Source organism: Peromyscus maniculatus, chromosome 3 (assembly GCF_049852395.1).
Source record: "Peromyscus maniculatus bairdii isolate BWxNUB_F1_BW_parent chromosome 3, HU_Pman_BW_mat_3.1, whole genome shotgun sequence".
NCBI lineage: Eukaryota > Metazoa > Chordata > Mammalia > Rodentia > Cricetidae > Peromyscus > Peromyscus maniculatus.
In genome coordinates, this window is record NC_134854.1 from 88,477,540 (window position 1) to 88,500,525 (window position 22,986).

Below are 22,986 nucleotides of genomic sequence, written 5' to 3' on the forward strand. Positions count from 1 at the left end.
TCGGTGATTAAGAGCACTGGCTGCTCTTGCAGGGGGACCTGGTTTCCATTCCCAGGACTCGCATGGCAGCTCACAACCATCTAGAACTCCAGTTCCTGGGGATCCAATCAGATGCCCTCTTCTGGCCTCTGTAGGCACCAAACATGCATGTGGTACACAGAAATAAATTATGTACAACAACCATAGGCATTAAAAAAAATCTGAAAATAGTAAGCATTTTCATACTCTTTTGATTGCTTTGAAGTGCATCATAGGTTACTTCAGCTGTTTAGGTGTTAACGTGCTAAGGGTGAGCCTGATGTCACTCCTTTCCTCAATCTCCTCCTTCCACTCTACCCTCCACAGGCTCTAGTGACAAATACATGCTCTTACTCATTAAGGCAATCTTGTAGGACAGAATGGAACAGCAGGACAGACAAGGCCACTAAAGTGCCCATTAGTAGTAAATGGACGTAAAGAGGAGACAGCTCGGTGGTGCAGCGTGTCCTCAGCAAGTACAAAGCTGATATACAGAAAGGATAATACAAAGAATTTTTAGAAGATTGACTTATGTATGTGCGCGAGTGCCTGAGTGTTTGGATGTGCACCATGTGTGTGCAGGAGGTCCGAGGAGGCCAGTCAGAAGAGGGCATCAGATCCCTTGGAACTGACATTATAGCAGTTGTAAGCTGGGAACCAAAGCCAGGTCCTCTGCTGTTGAGGTATTTCCCCAGCCTGATACAGAGAATTTCAACTTGAAAGGACAATCTAGATGAGATGACCTTTTAATTCTCTGGATCAACCATTCAATGAGAATGAACAATTGTAAGGTTATTGAATATGAGATGTTAATCTAATATAGTAGTTTCTCTTAAAAAAAAAATCTCTAGAGATTAAGAGCCTGTCTGTTGGGGGCTGGGGAGATGTCTCACTGGTTAAGAGCATTGGCTATTCTTGCAGATGACCAGGGTCCAATTCCCAGTACCACATGGTGGCTCACAACTGTCTGTAACTCCAGTCTCATGGGATCCACCCTGTTCTGGCTTCCATGGGCAACAGGCACACATAGACACATAGTACACAGCACGGACAGGCCTAGAACTCTATCCTTTCTCTCAGCCTTCAGAGTACTGGGATTATAGGTATGTGCCATCACACTAGTCCAAAAATCTATCAGTTTTTAAATCCATGTGGAAAATTTCTACACCATAGACATAAAACTGGTTTCAGGAAAAAAATGTTAGTCCTGTTCTCTCTCTCTCTCTCTCTCTCTCTCTCTCTCTCTCTCTCTCTCTCTCTCTCTCTCTCTTTGTTCTTTGTTTTTTTTTTTTTTTTTTTTTTTTTGAGACAGGGTTTCTCTGCATAATAGTCCTAGCTATCCTGGAACTCATTTTGTAGGCCAGGCTGGCCTTGAACTCACTGAGATCCACCTGCCTCTTCCTCCTAATGCTGGGATTGAAGGCCACCACCACCTGGCTTAGTCATGTTCTCTTGAGTCTCAACTATATGTGGAGCCAGTTCTTTAGTATTATCATAAGCCACTGTACTTCACAAAAATTCTTGAAGGAATCATAATCCTACTTTTTTTTTTTATTATAAAGAAATGGTAGTGCCAGGTTGGGAAAACGGCTCAGTGGGTAAAGTTATGCTGATCAAATGTGAGGGCCTGAGTCAAATCTCCAGGACATGTGTAAATCCAGGCACAGGCACAGGCACAGGCACTTGTAATACGAGGCTCCAGCAGTGAGGTAGTCCAGGAGACCGGAGAGTGCTATAAGCTCATGGGCCACTCACCTGTTGTATGCATCTGAGAACCAGAAACACACCCTGTCTCAAATGAGGTGTAATTGAAAGGTGGGGACTGACCTTCGTTCTCTGACCTCCACATGACACATATGCACTCCCAACACCCCCCCTCACAACACACACACACACACACACACACACACACACACAGTGTAGTGCGTAATATATCAAACTGCAATCCTTTCCTTGGGAATATCTAGTTCCATATAAGCCTTTGAGTACATATTCTAATATTTCTTTCCAATATGTTGTTAATGTTAAAAAAGAAAAATGAGAAAGGGGATAGAAGAATAAGGAGAAACAAATTATTTATTAAAAATAGGTTTATAAAAGTCCTTGGCTTAAAACAATCAGAACGAGGGCCTGCGAGATCACTCAACAGGTAAAGGTGCTTGCAGGGTACGCCTCATGACCTGAGTTCCACACCCAGGACCCACAGTGGGAGGAGAGGATGGACTCCCAAAAGTTGACCTCTGACCTCCACATATACACTGTGGCACACATGTACCTGCACACACACACCAACAACAGTAAAATAAAATGTAAGGGTTGGGAAGTAGCACAGTGGCAGAACACCTGTCTGATACAGGCAAGGCCTTGGGTTCAATTCCCAGCACGCCTAAAACCAACCAACCAACCAATCAACCGACCAAACCTGCTGTTTAAAGAAAAGACTTTAAGGATGTCATGAGATTGCTCAGTGGGTAAAGGGGCTTGCTGACAAGTCTGACATCTTGATTTTGATCCCCAAGATCTCTATGGTGGAGCCAACTCTCATCAGCTGTCCTCTGGCCTCTACGTGCTTCCCACTCCTTGTTCCATGACCCTCCTCTCTCTCTCTCTCTCTCTCTCTCTCTCTCTCTCTCTCTCTCTCTCTCTCTCTCTCTCTCTCTCTCTCTCACACACACATACATACACATATACATACACCACCACATAAATAAGTAAATAAACAAAAATGAACAATGAAAATAAAATTCAGGATCAGGGATCAAGATATTTTGTGTGTGTGAGTGTGTGTGTGTGTGTGTGTGTGTGTGTGTGTGTGTATACTTGTTCATAAGTGTGCATGTATGTGTGGGGCACATATGTGTCTTTGCATGTGTATGTACACGTGAGACCCGAGGTCATTGTTAAGTGTCTTCCTCAACTGCTTCTCCACCGTATTTCTTTCTTTCTTTCTTTTTTCCTGTGAGGAAAGTTTCTCACTGAAGCTGGCTCTCACTGACTGACTGGGATAGCTGACCAGTGCCCTCCAGAGGTCCCCATCTCTATCCATCAGTGCTAGGATCACATGCACATGCTGCCACGTTCCACTTTTTAGTGAGGGTTCCGAGGATCCAAAGTCAGGTCCTCATGCTTGCTCAGCAAGCTCTTTACTCACGGACCCATCTCCCCTACCCCAATCTTTCTTTCTTTCTTTCTTTCTTTCTTTCTTTCTTTCTTTCTTTCTTTCTTTCTTTCTTTCTTTCTTTCTTTCTTTCTTTCTTTCTTTCTTTCTTTCTTTCTTTCTTATTTGTTTCAAGACAGGGTTTCTCTGTGTAGCCTGGCTGTCTTGGAACTCACTATGTAGACCAGGCTGGCCTTGAACTCACAGAGATCCCCCTGCCTCTGCCTCCCAAGTGCTGGGATTAAAGGCATGTGCCACCACTGCTTGGCTCATATTCTCTCTTTTCCTCCCTCCCTCCCTCCCTCCCTCCCTCCCTCCCTCCCTCCCTCCCTCCCTCCCATCCTTTCTTTCTTTCTTTCTTTCTTTCTTTCTTTCTTTCTTTCTTTCTTTCTTTCTTTCTTTCTTTCTTTCTTTCTTTCTTTCTTTCTTTCTTTGTATTTATCAAAATTTAATGATTTATTTTTATTTTATATACAGTGGTATTTTGCCTGCATGTATGTCTGTGCAAGGGTGTCAGATCCTCTGGACCTGGAGTTACAAACAGTTGTGAGCTGCCATATGGTTGCTTGGGAATTGAACCAAGGTCCTTTGGAAGAGCAGCCAATGCCCTCAACCACTCAGCCATCTCTCCAGCCCCTCCAATGTTTCTAAATAAACAGAGAGATGGCTCAGTGATGAAGAGCACATGCTGCCTTTGCAGAGGACCAAGTTTTGGTTCCTAGCACCCATATGGTGTCTCAGAATAACCTGCAACTCCAGCCTCAGGGGATCTGATGCTCTCTTCGGGCCTCTGGGGGCACAAAGCGCACATATATGCAAGGGAAACACTTGTACACACAAAATTTTTTAAAAAGCACACAGAAGTATGAATAACTTTCTGATGGATTTCCAATATGTGTTTCCATGCTAAACGCTCTTAAACTCCCTGCTTTGTTGACATGATGAGTCTGTGCAGCAATGTCGAGGCCCTTACTGGTTCTCTCCCTTTCCTCTGAACACTTACCATATTCCAGGACCTGCTGTTCCGAGGCCGGTATCTGAGTCGATTGCGAACCACCTGCCGCTCATCTTTCCACTGCAGGATACATCTGCTCCCAGAAGCATTTAGAAAATTGATTCTGATGTCCCACGGAGGAAGAGGCCTCACTGGTAACCGAGACAAACCAAACTGTTCAAGTCAGCCTTTATGATCGGCGATTGCTTTAAGTACTGACATGAGCTATTTAAAAATGTTGGTTTCACTTCTCAGCCATTGAGATAATTGCCCTTAACCCAACCTCATCTTTACCAAGTAGTGGATGTGTTGACCCCACTTCCTGGATTTAAAGAAAACCAGTATGCCAAGGACTGCAAAGGCAGGGGTGGCGAGTTGTGACCACTTCAGGAAAAAAAAATGTTAGGAAAATTCAAAACAAAGCAAAAATACAGGAAAACCAGAAAGGCACAGGGAAAGATGGTGGTGTAGACACAGTTTTTCAAGAGACAAAAGGTGGATGAGGAGAATGGTGGAGAGCAAATAGGTATGCAAATAGCAAGGAGATACCACAGGAAGGGAGAGAGACACACGGTGTGAGTAGGAACTATAGGCAGGACAGACACACAGGTCCATCTGGATCGTTGACAGTTGGGATGCTTGAGCTTGGCCTCTAATTTAGCTAGGCCAGTTCTAGTGTTCACACATGTGCTGGGACTGGTGCGTTACAGTTTCCAGGGACCAGCGCTAGAGGCTAGCATTCTCAGAGCAGATACATCTGTATCTTGGCACATTGTATGCACAGTGTGCACAATGAGGGTAGCCAATGGGATAAAAGGACATCTGTAAGACCTCCTGGGACACTCTTCCATTAGTGGTGTCACTGGCAGCTGCTTATGTCATGGGAAGAAGTCAGAAACTCTTGACTTCTCTAAGAGAATGAAGTTGAAGGTCCCATTCTGCAGCTACCTCTACATGGCCACAGGCCAGTCCTTCTTTCACATGCATCAAAAAAGCCACGAACTTTGTCTGTACCCATTGGTTGCTTTCCATCAGCTCCTGTCTCCTTTAAAACAACTACACATAGAAGATTTGAGTGAGCTTTAAGGTACTTTTCACGTGCCAGTAAACAAACCTGAGAAATTGCAAATTTACCTATGTCCAAGAACGTGAATGTAAATGGAAATGAAGAAGAGTTTCCAAGGTCATTGATGGCAGTGACACTGACTGTGAACGTGGATTCAGCTAAATCAGAAGTTAGAGTGATTCCAAGATTCAAACGACTACAATTCTGACTGCTGCACAGGCCCTGGCAGGTCACATTGTTTGGTCCAGTTAACCTGTAACCCAAACACAAGGCTGTTTAGCAATATACTTTACATTCTGCTTCCTGAAGTCACTACAAAAGAATACAATGTTCTAAGATCAAAAATTTCAGACACATTTCAAGGCTGGTCTTATTACTAGGGGATATACTTGAATCCTGTTCTCATGTATAAGGCCATGTCTCCTCCTTCCCCCTTTTTTTGGTACAACTGAAATCTTTTTAAATGAATGCTCTTGTAGAGGGGTATTTGCCTACACTGTTCCCCCAAAACTGGCTGTCATCTCAGCTCCTCAAAGCAGGTCCAACCTTTATCCAAAGAACCTTTGAGCATCTGACCTCCATTGGATGGAAGTATAGTGTGAGCTCACAGTATAGTGGTAGGAAGACTCCAGTCCTAGTCCCATTGTCTTTTCTATCTCTTGCCCACCTAGACACAGCTGGACTTGTGATGGGATTATGGGATATCTTCCAGGAAGGGAGGCTCCCCATATCCCCTCTTGTGGACTCTCACACCAGCCAACTGTATTTTAAAATGCAGTTCCTCCAAGGAGGAGTCCATTTCTGTATCATGATGCCCAAGAGTGTTAGATTCCAGAGGAGGTGGGGTTTTGCACAGCCAGATTAACCCAAATGCAGGGAGACCATCTTAACCAAGGTCTTAGATGACCCAAAGAAAACCTTGAATGAGAATGTGGGGCCAAGATATCAGGCCTCATAGTTCAAATGACTGGGGCAGCTCTCACTGACAGGCACTGGGAACAGTATTTAAACTCTAGGTGAGGAAGCCATTGCTGTTTCTACTTGGCATATAACAAAAATGTTTGATACTGATGAAAGCCATGTAAGATAGAACATATACAAAACAGCCACATAGTCCCTTACTCACTGTAAAGTGTAGTGGGTTTTCAGATGAGTATATTGTCCAGGGTCCCAGGTGCAGGTCACAGTCCCATGTTCTCCTTTCTGGATGCATGATATGTTTCGAGGTGGCTCTGGAGCAACTTTAAGAAGGAAGAGCAAGACTTGGAGTTTGAAATATTCTGTAGGTAATCTCAAGATCACATTATTATTATTTGCAGTATATTGATAATGCCTTCCACATGCCCACAAATCTACATGAAATCATATTCTAACATGTTCACATTTGCTTCCAAGGCATGAATTTTCTCTAATAATTAAAGCAATAGTGATGAATATTGATCACTTCTTATAGCCTAAGCCCTGTGCCAAGTGTCTTATAGGCAGTTCCCTATAAAGCTCTCCACAAAATAAGTAAGATTATTTTTCACTTTATCAAAGAAGAAACTAAGACTTAGGCAAAACATCTGGCCCAGACTACAAAACTATGAAGGGCAGAATCATGGGTCCAGTTCAGGTATGGCTGGTAAGCCAAATTCTACCTTTTTTTGTGTAAAGGCAAACATCTATTACCCCAGGGAGACCCACAATGCCAGGGGAATAGCAACTCATTATAAGAAAATTTAAGCCAGGCATGGTGGCACACACCTATAATTTCCTCACTCAGGAGACTGATGCAGGAGGACTGTGAATTTGAGAGCAGCCTGAGCTATATAGATCAACCCTGTCTCAACAAAGAAACAAAAACAAACAAAAATAAATCTCTACTCCCAGTGACAAATTAAAAGACAACAACAACAACAATTGTCTTTGTCTCCACGCACATGAAATGGGCTGCTGAGACACTGTATTGCTTGGAGCACTTTATGAGCAGGTAGGTATAGCTTATGCATACAGATGTTTACAGCTTCCAGTCTCCAGACACAGGCCTGGCTGTTGAAACAAAGATATACAAGGCAAAGGGGATCTATTTTCAAACAATGTATTTTTAAAGTGAGCATGAGTGTTTTGCCTGTGTTTGTATCCAGGCACTGTTTGCATGCCACAGAGTGCAGAAGAGGGCATCAAATTCCTTGGCACTGGAGTTATAGATGGTTAGGAACCTCCATGTGGGTGCTGGGAATTGCACCAGGTCCTCTGCAAGAATAGAATTAATGGAGGGCTTTAAGAAAACACTTAGTTGCGCAGCCACCCTATTCTAATACTGTGCTGAGACTCTCATGCAGATAGATGTGCTTTTGGCAAGATTAAAAAGTGCACACTACAAAATCCTCCCCATCTCTTCCAAAGCTGTAACTGATGGGATATATATATATATATATATATATATATATATATATATATATATATATATATATATATATTGCTAGCATTCACCACAGATACATACACAGTAGTGTTCATTGTGTGGTTTTGGACAAGTTAACATCTCAGCATTTAGTTCTGTCTATTGACTAGGTATAATGATATATATCTCTCATGGTTCTATTTAATAAAATAATAAATTATTCCTTTTGCTAAAATAATAAGCATTTCCTTGCATACATGTATTTAGGCATATATACCTCCAGAACAATGGAGGCTAAAGAGCTATAGAATCCTTCAGGGCCCAACCACGTTCAGCAGCTTGCCTAGCTGGACCGGAGAAGCTGTGGGCTGCTGGCTGGGAACTGCAGGCAGGAGTCTGCTGGCTTCCCTGTGCTCATGCAGTAGAGGCCAGTTGTGATGTTTTAGTTTTTTCCTCTTAGCAGTTGCCTGGAGTGTCAAACTATACAAGCCAGTAGCGTAACAGAGTTCCTATGGGGAAAACTTGGACCAATTAGGAGCTAGGTAAAGGCTTTTCCCCTTTTCTTGCTCGTGTGTTTCCATATGCTTTTCCTGGAAATGTCCTTAAGTGACCAAAGTTAGCAGTATTTTCTGCCAAGGCCTTGTCAGCTTAGTAACATCACCATGATGTACCATCATGTACACATAATGGTGTTTCAGTCTACAGACCACATTTGTAACAGTGTTTCTGTGAGATGTTGTCACCTGGCAATGCCATTTTAGCTTAAGATTACTTTATGTTGTTTGCACAATGGTGAAATTAATGACACTTTTCTAGAACCATTCCAATACTAAATGATGCATTAACTGTATTTCCCAGCTCCTTTCCTCACTCTCAGCTCCCTTCTTGAAGTATTAGCCTATCAGTTTTGCACTGGGAAAATTTCCAGGAAAGGCCCCTAAGTATGGTGGAAGTTTCCTGTTGCTCCTCGTGTGACAGCCGCTCCTCATGGGTGAGTGGAGATGGAAAAACTACTTGCTGTGCAATAAGTGAGGGAAGAGGAGGTGCTCCCAGTGTGCTGCCAGCCTGGGATGCAAGTTGGAAGAGACACTCTTCCATCTCTTCAGGAGCTTGTAGCTTTGAACCAGTTTCCCTAAATCAAGAGGGTGTGGCAATCCAGCTCCAGAGCCAAGGGCAGAGAGTAAGCAAATTCTCCCAATGGTCAGAGAAAGAGAAAAGGAAGAAAGAAAAGAAGTGAGAGAGAGTGAAGGTCCAGAGCTGGGGAGAGACTGTGAGCTGCTAAATAAGATCCTAATTCTGTTGATTTCTGGCCTCTTCACACCAAGATTCTCATGCTGCTCTCACAATAAAATACTTAATGTTATGGAAGAACAAAGAAATCTGTCTGATGTTTGGGTTCTATTTATGTCATGTCAAATACACACACACACACACACACACACACACACACACACACACACTCACACACACAACTTCCTAAGAGTTCAGAAAGGAGTGCTCACCACCAACTGAGATCTCCACCCCACACACTCGGTGCCACACTCGGTGCCAACTCTTGGAACATTTCAGTATGCAGACAAATAAGGTCACACCAAGGGGAAGGTTGGTGACTTCAAAAGTGAAGGAGTTACCAGAGTGGGAATGGACTTTTTCTTCGAACTTCAAGAGGGTTAAATTGTTAGAACTGAAAGGAGAACAGCCATGTTTGGGATTCAAAGAGCAGGAAATATTGGCAGCTGACCCAAGGGGAATCACAGGGGAAGGCTTCACAGTCACTGTGCCTCGCTTGCACACATCTGCAGGAAGAGACAAATGCAAAAATCAGCTAGGAGGAAGACATCCATTTCGAGATGGAGGGTTTGTTCAACCCCCACAGCAGGGTGAAATCAAAACTCATCAGATCACAGAACTATTAATAACCTACATTGCTCCAGTAGCATTGGCGATGCTGGAGAGCAAAAGAAAGCCATATTAACATGTGCTTGAATTAAATATATATTCTTCTCAAGACATCCATGCTAATAACCACAAGATAATAATAATATATATTATATATAATAATAACCACAAGAGGAAAATATCAAGAAAGCAGCATTGAAAGAACATTCTGGAATGCAGTTCCTAAATCTCTCATGGGACTTTTTCACATGCAGATTTCACACCAGAGCACTTAAAGAGAGCTTCCCATGATAAATTGCATGTTTATCATTGTCTTTGTAATTTAAAATGCTTATTTTAATACTCACATTAAGAAAAAAGAAAGACAATGTTACAAGACTTTAGAGTCATATCTAGAAATAATTTCTTCTCTTAATTTATCAGTTGTATTAAATAAGTATAGCTTGTAACATCATTTTATAATCAAGATAAAATATTCCAAGGTTCAAGGGTGCTTTTAATTGGCATCAGGGTGAAAATCAGAAGCCAGGTGTAACCGGTTCTATGATCCCAGCACGTAGGAGGCTGAGATGAGGCATTACGAATTAGAGGACAGACCAGGCTACATAGTCAGAGAATGTACCAAAGAAACAAACAAAAACCAAAGCAGAGTGGGTCCAATAACCTGCATTTTGGTATTTCTTCAAGTTGTAGGACCCTGGGTAGTGTGGTTGAAGTAAATGACATGTGTGTGCCTCCTTGAACTGCCATTTAACTCACTCCCAAAGCCTTCCACTGACACACTTCAGTAAAAGGAACTACAAAATCCAGATTCATTCTCACTCGCAGAGGTGATGTAAAGTTCCCACTGGAAGTCTTCTTTGGGGATAGTTCTGTGATAAGATCAATGTGCATCAGGAGGAACTGGCAGAGAAACTATTTACATCAAGTAGATGAAATGCTGAACAATCCTTTAAAATAAAACACTCCTTTTTATTTTCAAAGCTAAATGGAGCCTATCACCCTCTCCTATTTTTCTTCTATGTTTGGTCTTGGTTTCTTTGGTTTTTTTCAATATAATAGGCCAGAAAGCCAAAATCAAACTCTTAGTCATAAAGCCAGGAAAATGTAGACACACACAATATATATGTATGTATTTGTGTGTGTGTGTGTGTGTGTGTGTGTGTATGATAGCTGAATTCAACCATGAATACCCCTGCTAAAATACACTGTACCTTTTTATTTTATGAATTATTTATGTGTGTGTGCACATCTGCCACAGCACACATATGGAGGCTAGAGTGTGAGCTCACAGGATCAACCTCAAGTGGTCAGGTTTGCACAGCAAGTGCCTTTACCTGCTGAGCATTCTTTCTGGTCCTAAGATGCACTTTAATGTGAAGTATGCTTCCATTACACTTCATGTTTCTTAGCCAGTTTCTCAAGAGTAAATACATGAGTATATCCTTATATTACCCATTAAATGGTAAAAGACTGACTATAAAATTCACTTACAATACTTACCACAATGCATGGTTCATTTGTACCTGAGAATTTAAACTGCAATTCCTTCCACAGACTAGTTTACAGAAATATCTTACCTATTTTTGCTTTAACCAACAGCCACATGAATAAAAAAATAAGTCCCAACAAGCATTCTCTAACAGTGTGCGCCATGAGTCATCAACTCCAGAATACAACTGAAGTTCTCCTTGTAAAAGAAGACAAATTCATTTATGTTAAGTACATTCAGAAAATCCCAGAACCACCACTTTCCAGAACAATTCAAGCACTACTGTTTGCCCATGTTGTTAAGACTGTTAAACTAGAAAACTGAAGAATCATAGCCACTTTCCCGCAGCCCCCTCTGCTGACCCCCATCTCAGTGAACCACCTTGGTTCTGCCATAATTTCTTTCAATGATGAATTGTGATGTGCAAGTGTAAGATACAATGGGCAGACACTGGGAAGGGGCTGCTCTCTCATTGTGTTCAGGCTACTGCAACAGCTCCAGAGTGACACTGAGGAGCAACTGGACGCATAAGATCAAGAAGGCAGAAGCTTCAGTGTCTGATGAGGACCTGCTTCTCAGTTCATAGACAACACTTCTGGGCTTGCTTTCCCATGGTATAGGAGCAAGGCAGCTGGGGCACTAATCCTATCCATGTGTGCTGAGCTCTAGGATATGATCATCTCCCAAAGGCTCCATCTCCCCAACCGTTGGGGATTAACATTTAAACACATGGATTTTGAGGGGACATGAACAAAGCAAACTCTGAAGTCATTTAAAAATACGGGTGTGGTGGTAATCTAATTGTACTGAAATGTGATTTTGATTGTATGTTAATAAATAAAGTTGCCTGGGGGTCAGAGCTATTAGAGCCATAGCAAGAGTGTGGCGGTGGTGGCACACGCCTTTAATCCCATAGATATCTGTGTGTTCAGGGATATAGCCAGCATTGGAGACATATGCCTTTAAGACCTAGGGGACTGTACCTTCAGACAGTGATGAGGCAGTCACGTGTTTGGGTTTACAACCAATGAGAAGGCAGAACAAAATACTTTAAATAGACGAACAGACAGGAAAGAGGACCCTCATTCGGGTGGCTGGGACACCGCAGGCGGAAGGGTGAGATTTTGGCTCTGAGCTCTGACCTCTCGGCTTTCTCTTTTGCATTGTTTCTGTGTTTCTTGTTTGATAAGACGGTTGGTTACATCTATATACGGGCTTAAATACTTTGTGACCATATGGAAATTACTTAGCCTGTCTATACTCTACCATACATAAAATTTGTTTTTCTATTAAAAAGGGGCTGCATCATCACAATGAAATGGAGCTTTTGATTGGGGGAGAATTTCTAATTTCATTGTAGCTCTGAAAACATTAAAAATGGCTCACATTGGTGTGATAGCATTAACACTGCATTATATTTTATTCTGCTTATTTTTGCTACACTGTGATTGGCATCTTTAATGGGTTTTCATTATTGTAGTTAAAAGGTTAAATAAAATACACGATCATAAGACATTAGCCATCAATACTACAAGCACTGGAAAGATGTCAGTGACAAGAAGGTCGTTTTTATACTGAATATGGTGGCACAAGTGGGCAGCCCCAGCACTCTGGAGCCTGAGGCAGGAGTTTCACAGGTTTGAAGCCAGCCTGGGCAAACCCCTGTCTCAAAATACCAACACCAACAGGGCGTCATTTTGACTTTGTCTTGGTTAGTTTTATGTCAACTTAGCATACACTAGAGTCATTTGAGGAGAGGGAATTTCAATTGAGAAAATGCCCCCATAAGATCTGTCTGTAGGTGACTCTATGGGGACATTTTCTTAATTCATGATTGGTGTAGGTGGTCCAAGCTCACTGGGAGCAGGGCTACTTCTGAGAAGGTGGTTCTGGGTGCTATTGGGAAAAAAACAAAAACAAAAACAGGCTGAGCAAGCCAAGTGGAGAAAGCCAGCAAACATTATTCTTTCATGGTTCCTGCTCCCGTTTCTGCCATAGCTTATTTCAGTAATGGACTGTGATGTGCAAGTGTAAGATGAAACAAATCTGTCCCTCCCCAAATTGCTTTTAGTCATGCTGTTTTTTCACAGCAACAGAAATCCCAACGAAGATAAAAATTGGGAACAGAAGCAGGATATTGCTCCAACAGACCTGACCATGTTGTTTTGGGGAGGATTGTGGAAGGATTTTGGAACTTTGTACTGGAAAAGTCACTGAGCATCTAGAGTTTAGACAACTATTGTGGGAGCTAAGAAGATAAACCTGAAGGCAGTCCAGATGATGAAGACCTAGCTTGTGAAGGTTCAGAGGGAAGGAAAGACTCTACCAGTATTGTTTGAATGATATTTTGAATTAAGAACCAGTAAGAGGAAACCTTTGCTTTGTTGGGACAATCAGTACAATCAGCTGTGATTAAGAAGAGGCCAACATCATTTAGGTGAAATCTTCTGGGAGTATTTCTTCAGGATAAGCACACAGAAGCTGTGGTCCAGAGGCTGTATCTCATGCTGGCATCTGAACTTGGTAATACATAAGAGTCACCTAGGTGGTACTGGTTTTGAAGGCATGAAGAGGTCACAGTGAACATCTGAGACTTGTCACTGTGTGGCAGAGCAGGGGTCCCTGAAGAGAGGCAGAAGAGTTCATTAGTGAAGGTGCCCTCAGTTGCAATTTAAGCCCTAGGGTTGAAGGGGTCATGGAGAAAAATTGAGGCTTGACATAGGGTCTCTGAAGAGAGCCCAGAAGAGGCTGTTGGTGAAGGTGTAGCCCAGTTTCAGTGGATATGCTAGCGCCATGGGATGATGAGCAAGGACAGCAGGGACTGTGTGTGAAGTCAGCCTGAATCTATAGGGCACAGTGTGTCCTGCGGCAAGTCCTTTAAAGCCTGGAAGACTGTGAGTCCCAGAGTCGGACGCTGTGATTTACACTGTTGGATTTTGGTTTTGCTTTGATCTGATTGGCACTGCCCCGATTTTTCACTCAGAGTAAGAAAGTATTAAACTTATTTTTGATTTTACAGGAGCTCACAACAAAGAGACTTTGGAATTTTACAGAGTTTGGATATTTTAAAGAGACTTAACTTTTAAGTGTGAGATTTTTAAAGTTTTATATTGTAATATGAATATTGAGATAATCTGGAGGAGCAAGAAAAGGAAGGTTATGGTTTAACAGTGAAGTGTTTATTTATGAAGTTGACTGGGGTCAATTGTCCTGGTTAGTTTTATGTTGACTTGAGACAGGCTAGTATGGTGATATTTTATTTGTGCTGATTTTATTTGTATGTTAATAAAGTTGCCTGGAGATCAGAGCTAAGAGCAAGCCATTAAGCAGAAGTCTGGTAGTGGTAGCACACGCCCTTAATCCCAATCACATGACTGACAGAATCTCTGCGTATTCAAGGACACAGCCAGCATGGAGATACATGCCTTTCATCTCAGTACCAATCCTAGAGACCTGGAGGTCTGCATAGACAAGCAGTGACGAGGAGGTCATGTGGTTGGGTTTACAGCCAATGAGAAGGCAGAACAGAAAGTCAATAAAAGGACAGACACACAGGAAGCAGGTCTCTTTCTGAGGGGAAGGATGACAGCGATGGGTAAGAAGGTGGTCTTAGCTCTTGGCTGCTGCTTGATCTCTGGCCTTTAACTCTGCATTTGGCTCTGTGTTTCTTATTTAATAAGACCATTCAGAATTACATCTACAGGCTAGAGTCATTTGGAAAGAGAGACTCTCAATTGAGAAAATTCCCTCATAACACAGCTCATGTTGGCAAGGATGTAGGGAAGGGGGACATTTATCCATTGTGGGTGGGAGTGCAAACTTGAGCAGCTTCAGTTCCTCAAGAAACTAGGACTAGATCTACCTCAAGATCCACCTACACTATTCTTGGGCCTATACACAAGGGGCTCCACATCCTACTACAGAGACACTTGCTTATCCATGTGCTCTATCCATAGTAGCCAAATACTGGAAATGGCCTAGATGTCCATCAACTAATGAATGAATAAAGAAAATGTGATACATTTACACAGTGAAATTATTATTCAGCTGTTAAAAATAAAAGCATAAATTTCACAGGTAAATGGATGGAGTTAGAAAAATTCATACAGAGTGAGGTAACCCAGACTCCAAAACACAAATATAGTATATATTCTCTTAAAAGTGGATGTTGGCTTTTAAGTCTTCACCAGGCATCCTACAGTTCACATACCCACAGAGGCTAGGTAACTAGTAAGGGACTTGGGAGGCAGAGGAGGGTTTCCCAAGGAAGAGGAAATAAAATATATAGTTATGGAGAGAGAGTGGGAAGAATGGAACATGAAGATTAAATGGGGAGGAGGGGAGAAGAGGAGGTAAGGAGGAGGATAGTGAAAGGTCAACACTAAGGGCTATTCGATGGAGTATATGGAAACCTACTGTATATAAGTTTCTTAAATGATATACACACATAAAGTAACTCTAAAGGGAGTCACCAAATAACAGGGAAGACAATGCACCAACTACACACCTTTTGGCACCAAGTGTAACTCAAGTGACAGGAATGGGTTACATCTAATTGAGTTGTTGGCCAAAGGGGCCCCATGGGAACACTCAAACAACTCAGGCCAAGGCTACTGGTGGCTCTCCACAAACTAATTGGAAGGCTTTATTGCTGAAGACAACACTTACATATCTCATTAAACATGAAGAAGTAGAACTGGTGTCTAACTATAGACTTTACCCCTACTGTCTGGTGTTCAGGGTACTAGAAGGTATTCTGCATGGTACCAGAGGAGAAAAAGGTAAACCACAACCCAGTTACAAACCCTGCAATCACAATGGTGACCTGACTGCAAAATATTCTTGTGCAATAAGGGTGCAAATGTTATGAGAGTAAACAACCACTCTGTGTTTGGATTTAAGGCCCACTCCATGAGATGGAACCCACGCCCAACACTGCTTGGGATGCCAAAGACCTGAGATTAGATAGGGTATGTACCTAGGGGAAAACAACATACTATTGTTTGTGGTTGGTATATTGAGCACCCCAATAAACTTATCTGGGGGTCAGAGAACAGAACAGCCACTATATTAAACATAGGATTAGGCAGTGGTAGCACATTCCTCTAATCCTATCATTTGGGAGGCAGAGATTTATCAGGATCTCTTCGAGTTCCAGGCCACACTGAAAACTGCCAGGCATGGTGACACACACCTTTAATCTCAGGAAGTAATGGCAGGAAGCAGAAAGGTATATAACACGTGAGGACCAGGAACTAGGCTTGTTAAGCTTTTAGGCTTTTAGCAGCAATTCAGCTGAGATCCATTTGGATGAGGACACAGAGGCTTCTAGTTTGAGGAAACAAGATCGGCTGAGAAGTTGGCAATGTGAGGTTTGCTGTGGTTTGTTCTGCTTCTCTGATCTTTCAGTGTTCACCCCAATTCCTGGCTCCGGGTTTGTTTTTATTAATAAGACCTTTTAAGATTCGTGTTACAGTTGTTCTGTTAAAGGAACACAACAATAAAATGACTTCTAATGACATTTTGCTGTACCTGTAGATCAGTGCCCTGCTCAGTCATTGTCAGAGAAGGTTTCTCTTTCAGTAGATGGAAACTAATACAGAGACCCACAATTGGACAATGTGCAAAGAGTGAGAGACTGAGGAACACTCACTCCTAAATGAAATGTCTTCACCAATCCCCTTCTCCTAAGGGCTCTGGGGCTGAGGAAGAGGAGGTAAATGATTGTAAGTGTGATGGAGGACAGAAAGGAGACAGTGTCTTCCAGACACAGAAGGAAGGATGCACATATGAACTCACAGAGGGCCAGCACAGGTTCAAGCTGGACAAGGTTCCAATGCTGAGACGGGGAAGTGGACATCACTTCCCAGCCCTACTCAAGAAGCGATCCCCAACTGACCCCATTTGCAAAGGACAGACTTATTTTCTCCAAAGGAACCTCACTGGGTATATAAGGGTAGACTGCACTCCCAGCATGGCTAACACAAAATGAACTCAAAGGTGTTTTTGTAGATTTGTTTGTTTGTTTGTTTCATGTTGCTTTGTTTGAGCATTAAAAAAATTCTTATTGGCCTTTTGCTTGTATGTTATGGATTCTGATTATATGTTATTTTTTTTTTGTATCTGTGTGTTTCTTATGATTTTTCATTTTTTAAAATTCTGGTTTTTTTTTTTTGTTTGCCTGTTTGTTTTCTGGTCAGAAAAAGAAGGTGCTGAATTGGATGGGTAGGAGGGTGGGGAGGGTCTGGGAAGAGATGAGGAAGGGGAAATTGTGGTCAGTATATATTGTATAAATTTTCAGTGAACAAAAGAAAAAAGAAAAAATTTGTCTGTAGGCAAGTCTGTGGAGCTTCTTCTTGATTAATGGTTAATATAGGTTGTTCCAGGTCACTGGGGGCAGTGCTAATTCTGGGCAGGAGGTCATGAATAGTATAATGATTAATGTAGGGGGTCCCAAGGTCACTGAGGGTAGTGCCACTCCTGGGCAAGTGGTATTGGATGGTATAAGAAAACAAGCTAAGCAAGTCAGGGGGAACAATCGAGTAAGCAGTATAACACAGTGATGTAAACATAAGCATTGATTGTCCCTGAAAGCCATGTGAAAACCCCTCAACAACCTTCAAGTAAATGAGGCATCTTCCAATAAAACGAAACCTCATACAGGCTGTAAACATCCTTCACATAGCCTGCCTCTAAGGTCAATATCAAAACTACAGCTCTATCATGAATCACAGAATGACAGACTCTGTCCCTGACTCCTCACTCCACAGCCTCCAGACAGTGAAAACAATGCACAGAGGGAGGCCAGGGAAGGACCCCAAGCAGCACCACCCCGCAGAGGCAGGAAGGTACAGCAGCTACTCCCAGCCAACCTCTGCCCAGTCACCTCAGAGACAAACACCAAACAGGCTACTTCTTTGAAGCTGTCCTTCAGCAGACTATGAAAAAACCCCAAACGCTTGGTCTTCCACAGGTGATAATTTCACCCAGACAGGGACACTTTGTATGTCCACATTTGTTTTCCTCTGCAGCACTGTAGTAAGCTGAAGGAAAAAGGTGGTATTGTGAGGGGGGGGGGGGAAGGCTAGTACATCTCAGTTCTGTTGTGGGCTGCTATGTGTGAGAGCCTCATTTCCTCATCCCTGCGGTGGGCATTCGTAATGCCTGCCCAAACAAAGGTGTCATGACTTACCAAGTGAGCTGTCCACCGAGGCCACTGTCTATTTCATTTTCTCTTTAGTCCTGGGTTGTGTTGCTTTCCGAATCACTTTCAGTGTAGGGGAATTGTACATTTTTTCTGAACAAGGTAAAATATTGTATGTTAGGCATTGAAAGAAGGCCTCTCAAAGGTTGACAGATAACTGTTATGGGCTTCTGTCTGCCCCCCCCTTCTTTATAGGTGACATTTCTGTTCACCACCAAACTGTCTCTGAATGTGCACGGGGCTTGCTGTGTTACAAAGTCATGCTGTAAATTAACAGTAGAGTCAAGGAAGCTTGTCATAAAAAATAAAAACAAAACCAAATCTTTTATAACTTTCAAGGTTCTAATACTTTTGTATTAGAACCAAGCTAGTTTTATGCTCTCTATACATTGAGGATGATCTTGGACTCTTTGTTTAACCTTTAAAATTCTATCATCTATCTATCTATCTATCTATCTATCTATCTATCTATCTATCTATCTATCTATCTATCTATCTATCTATCATTGTCTGTCTGTCTGTCTGTCTGCCTGTCTATCTATCATCATCTACTTATCTATTTGTGCATGTGCACTTGTGCCATGGTGATTGTGTGGAGGTCAGAGGACTACTTGTGGAAGTTGGTTCTCTTCTCCCAGTTTGTGGCTCTCAGGGACTGAACTCAGGTGGCCAGGCTTGGTGGCAAGTTCCTTAACCCACTGATCCATCTCATCAGTCCTGATTTTGAACTCTTTATCCTCTTACCTCCCCCTTCCACGTGCTAGGATTATAGGCCTGAGTCACTACATCATACTCTAGTTGTGTGCTTTTAAATAATCAAAATACTACACCTTTTATAAAACCAATACTTAAATAGCTTAGAAAAAAAAAGAAGGAAAGACAATGAGAAATCTTAGCATGCTAACCAATCAGTAAAATTTAATATCTAAATAAGAATTAAATAACTAGAAAATTATGCTTAAAAAAGGAGGAAGTTAGAAAGGAAAGAAAGCCATGTCAAAAGTTTTTCCATAATGGAAACATATGTTAATGAAACATATGTTCAGTTCCAAGATATTCCCAGATTAAAAAAACTTTTTTTTGAGGCAGGGTTTCTCAGTATAGGCCTAGCTGTCCTGGAACTCACTTTGTAGACCAGGCTGGCCTCAAACTCATAAAGATCTCCCTGCCTCTGCCTCCCAAGTGATGGGATTAAAGGCATGTGCCATGCCTGGCCTCCCATAAAATAATTTTTTTTGTTTGTTTTTTGAGACAGGGTTTCTCTGTGTAGCCCTGGCTGTCCTGGAACTCACTCTACAGTCCAGGCTGGCTTCAAACCCACAGAGATCCATCCACCTGCCTCTACCTCCCGAGTGCTGGGATTAAAGGCGTGTGCCACCACCTCCTGGCCTAAAATATATTTTTTTTTACCAACATTAAAATTATCAATTTGGGGCAAGAGAGATGATTCAGCAGTTAAGAGTACTGGCTGTTTTTCTAGAGGACTTGGATTTGATTCCCGGAATCGACATGGTGGCTCACAATCATCTATAACTCCAATTCCAGGGGATCTCACACCATCTTCTGGCCTTCACAGGCCCCGGGCATGGTTATGATGCACAGGCATACATGCAGGCAAAACATCCATACACATAAAGTAATGAAATAATCAAATCACACAACTGAAAAAGAAACATACAGATATGATACTATCCAGGTGCATTGTGCTGCAAGTCACCCACTTTCAGCCCTTCCTCTGGCTGCTGCCTTCTTTTCAGTCCGTCCCTCTCCTCCTGCATATATAATCCAAAAGTTGAGATTCTCGAAAGTTCTCTGATATTCTTCTTTTAACATTTGCAGATACCGAAGGTTGAACCTTGGTAGTGTAGAATTTTCTCTAGTCACTACTGAAAAAATAGATATATCTCTTCTTTGGAGGAGAAGATAGAGATGATATCATTTTCATATCACTAGAAGAAAGTGATGGGAGCAGGAATCTTTCTATTACAGGTACTAAAAATTACCGTCACCTGTGTTCTCTTTGCTTGCCTCTCAAAGGCTTACAAGCCGTGGGAGGTTGCTCTAGCATTTTGTTTCACCTCTGCTGTAACAGCAGGAGGATGGTGAACATTTACTGCTGGGAACTGGAACCAATCTGTGCAGCTTCATCTAAGTTTGCAATTTGTGTGTCATCCCTGCCTCTTACCTGGCAAAAGCTGGACACCCGGGGAACCTTCTTTGTTATGTTCTTGTCTGGCACAGAAATATCGCATTAAAAAGCTGATCTGGCCTTTTCTTTGCGGCAATAGCTCCTGTTTGATACACCCTTGGGGCCTTTTGCGAAGGGTATGTAGGCCTGCACTGTTTGATGAGGGTGGTCTGCTCCAATCACATGATAGTTAACTGCTGTGATACTCCTATATCTATTCTTTTAGTGTGTTCTTTTATAATTTTCCATATGGTGTCACAAGCTTTAGCAAACCAAGCTTTTCAGCTAAGTAAAATTGAGAGAGCAAGACTTTCCTACCTTCTTCTGAAATTAGTAGGCAGTTTCTAAAACCACCATATAGCCAGCAACCCTTCTTCAGAGTTTTCTCTTTCTACCCAATAGCTGAAACACCACTGATGTGAACCAAATTTGGCACACACACCTGTCTTCTATCTGTGTGCGGCTGCTGAGGCATCACTGGATTCCTGCTCATCTCGCTGTTTGCAGCTCTGTGCTTCTCCTTAGCTTTTACCCAAGGATAGGGACTTTCCTTTCTTGCTTGAGTTTAGGACTCCGTACTGTTTGCTTTTTATTTGTTTGTTTGCTTGCTTGCTTATTTTCAGCCCCTTTAGGATCTCTTTATCATCTATCCTTAAAAAAAATCTTGCCAATTCATTCCTGTGATATACAGATGGCTTACCGCACACAAGTCAATAAATGTAATACAGCACATTAATGAACTCAAGGACAGAAATCACTTGATCTTTTCAACAGATACATAAAAGGCATTTAAACAAAATCCAACATCCTTTCAAGATAAAAATCCTTGACAAGATTAGAAATGGAAGGAATATATTTCAACATAATAAAGGCTATATACAACAAACTTATTGCCAACATTATGCTAAATGGAAAAAAAATTCAAAGCATTACCTTTAAGATCAGGAATAAGACAAGGGTTTTTACTGTCTCCATTCTTACTCAATAAAGTATTTAAAGTCTTAGCTCGAGCAATAAGACATGAGAAGGAAATAACAGGGAAGCAAATAAGACAGCAAGAAGTCAAGGCATATTTGTTTGCAGAAGACTTCTTTCTATACTTAAGGGAATGTAGCTCAGTGGGACAGTCCTCACACTGGGGAGGCAGAGGCAGGCTGATTTGTGTGAGTTAGAAGTCAGCCTGGTCTACTTGACAGTTACAGCCCAGTCAGGACTAAACAGTGAGACCTTGTCTCAAACCAACCAACCAACCAGCCAACCAGCCAACCAACCAACCAACCAACCAACCAACCAACCAACCAACCAAAGACTCCACCAGACAGCTCAGAACTGATGAACACCTTCAGCAATCTGGCAGGATACAAAATTAACATACAAAAATTAGTAACCTTCCTATACACCTGTGGCAAACATACAAAGAAATTGGGGGAAACAATCCCATTCAACACACACACACACACACACAAAACAAAACAAAATAAACACCTTAGAATAAGCCCAAGTAAAGAGGTGAAAGACCTCTTCAATGAAAACCTTAAAACACTCAAGAAAGAACCACTAGAAGATGGGAAGACATCCCATGTTCATGGACTAGAAGAATCAATATTGGGAAAATGGTGACACTTCCAAAAGCAAGCTTCAGACTCAACAAAGCCACGAATCAAATTCCATTGACATTCTTCAAAGAACAGAAAAAAAAAATCTTGAAATTAGTTTGTAAGCACAGGAGATCCCAGATAGCCAAAGTAATCCTGAGCAAAAAAGAATAATGCTAGCTGTGCCACACACCTGATTTCAAGTTGTACTACAGGACTATGTAACTAAAAGAGCACAGTATTCATGCAAAACAGACACCTATGGAGCTAAAGACATAGATTATAACTCACATAGCTACAGCCACCTATTTTTTTTTCTTTTAACAAAGATGCTAAAAGTACATAATGTCGAAAAGACAGTGTTTTCAACAAGTGGTCCTGGGGAAACTGGATATCCACATGTTGAAGAATGAAACTAGGACCTATAAAAAAAAATCACCTCCAAACAGAGCCAAGGCCTGAATGAAAGACCAGGAGCTTTTTAATTGTGAAGGAAAAGGTAAGAAGCATACTTCTAGACATAGGTATAGACAGGGACTTCCTCAACTGGATTCTAGTCATGCAAGAAATAACCCTAATTGACAAATTGGACCTAATGAAATGTAAAAGCTTCTGCATAGAAAAAGAAATAGTTAATCAACTGAAGAGATAGTCCTCAGAAATCTTTGCCAATTATACACCAGAGGATTAGTATATAGAATTGGACCTGATGAAATGTAAAAGCTTTTGCACAGAAAAATAAATAATCAACTGAAGAGATAGTCCTCAGAAATCTTTGCCAATCATACACCAGAGGATTAGTATGTAGAATATATAAAGATAAAAAAGAAACCTAAACAACAAGAAATCAAACAACCCAGCCAATAAATGGGCTAATGAAAAGAACAGACAGTTCTGAAAAGATGAAGTATAAATAGCTAACAAGCACATACAAGTGCCTAACATTTCCAGATACCAGTTAAATGCAAATAAAAACCACATTGAGAT

At 41.7% G+C, this 22,986-nt stretch overlaps 1 protein-coding gene across 10 annotated transcripts in view; it reads right to left on the reverse strand.

Annotated features, from left to right (window-relative positions):
- Window positions 1-22,986, reverse strand: part of Il12rb2 (interleukin 12 receptor subunit beta 2) — an 85,576-nt gene that overhangs the window by 58,960 nt on the left and 3,630 nt on the right. For 6 of the 10 annotated variants that reach the window (XM_076566895.1, XM_042273432.2, XM_042273436.2 and 3 more), the window contains exons 2-8: window positions 18,205-18,309; window positions 13,387-13,634; window positions 11,101-11,210; window positions 9,124-9,417; window positions 6,362-6,476; window positions 5,304-5,488; window positions 4,179-4,321 (exon numbers count right to left, since the gene is read on the reverse strand). In XM_076566895.1, the coding sequence (XP_076423010.1) occupies window positions 4,179-4,321; window positions 5,304-5,488; window positions 6,362-6,476; window positions 9,124-9,417; window positions 11,101-11,176 (813 nt within the window). In that variant the 5' untranslated portion in view covers window positions 11,177-11,210; window positions 13,387-13,634; window positions 18,205-18,309. The remainder of the gene's footprint in view (window positions 1-4,178; window positions 4,322-5,303; window positions 5,489-6,361; window positions 6,477-9,123; window positions 9,418-11,100; window positions 11,211-13,386; window positions 13,635-18,204; window positions 18,310-22,986) is intronic. The other 4 variants (XM_042273435.2, XM_076566894.1, XM_076566893.1 and 1 more) reach the window with 3 other exon arrangements.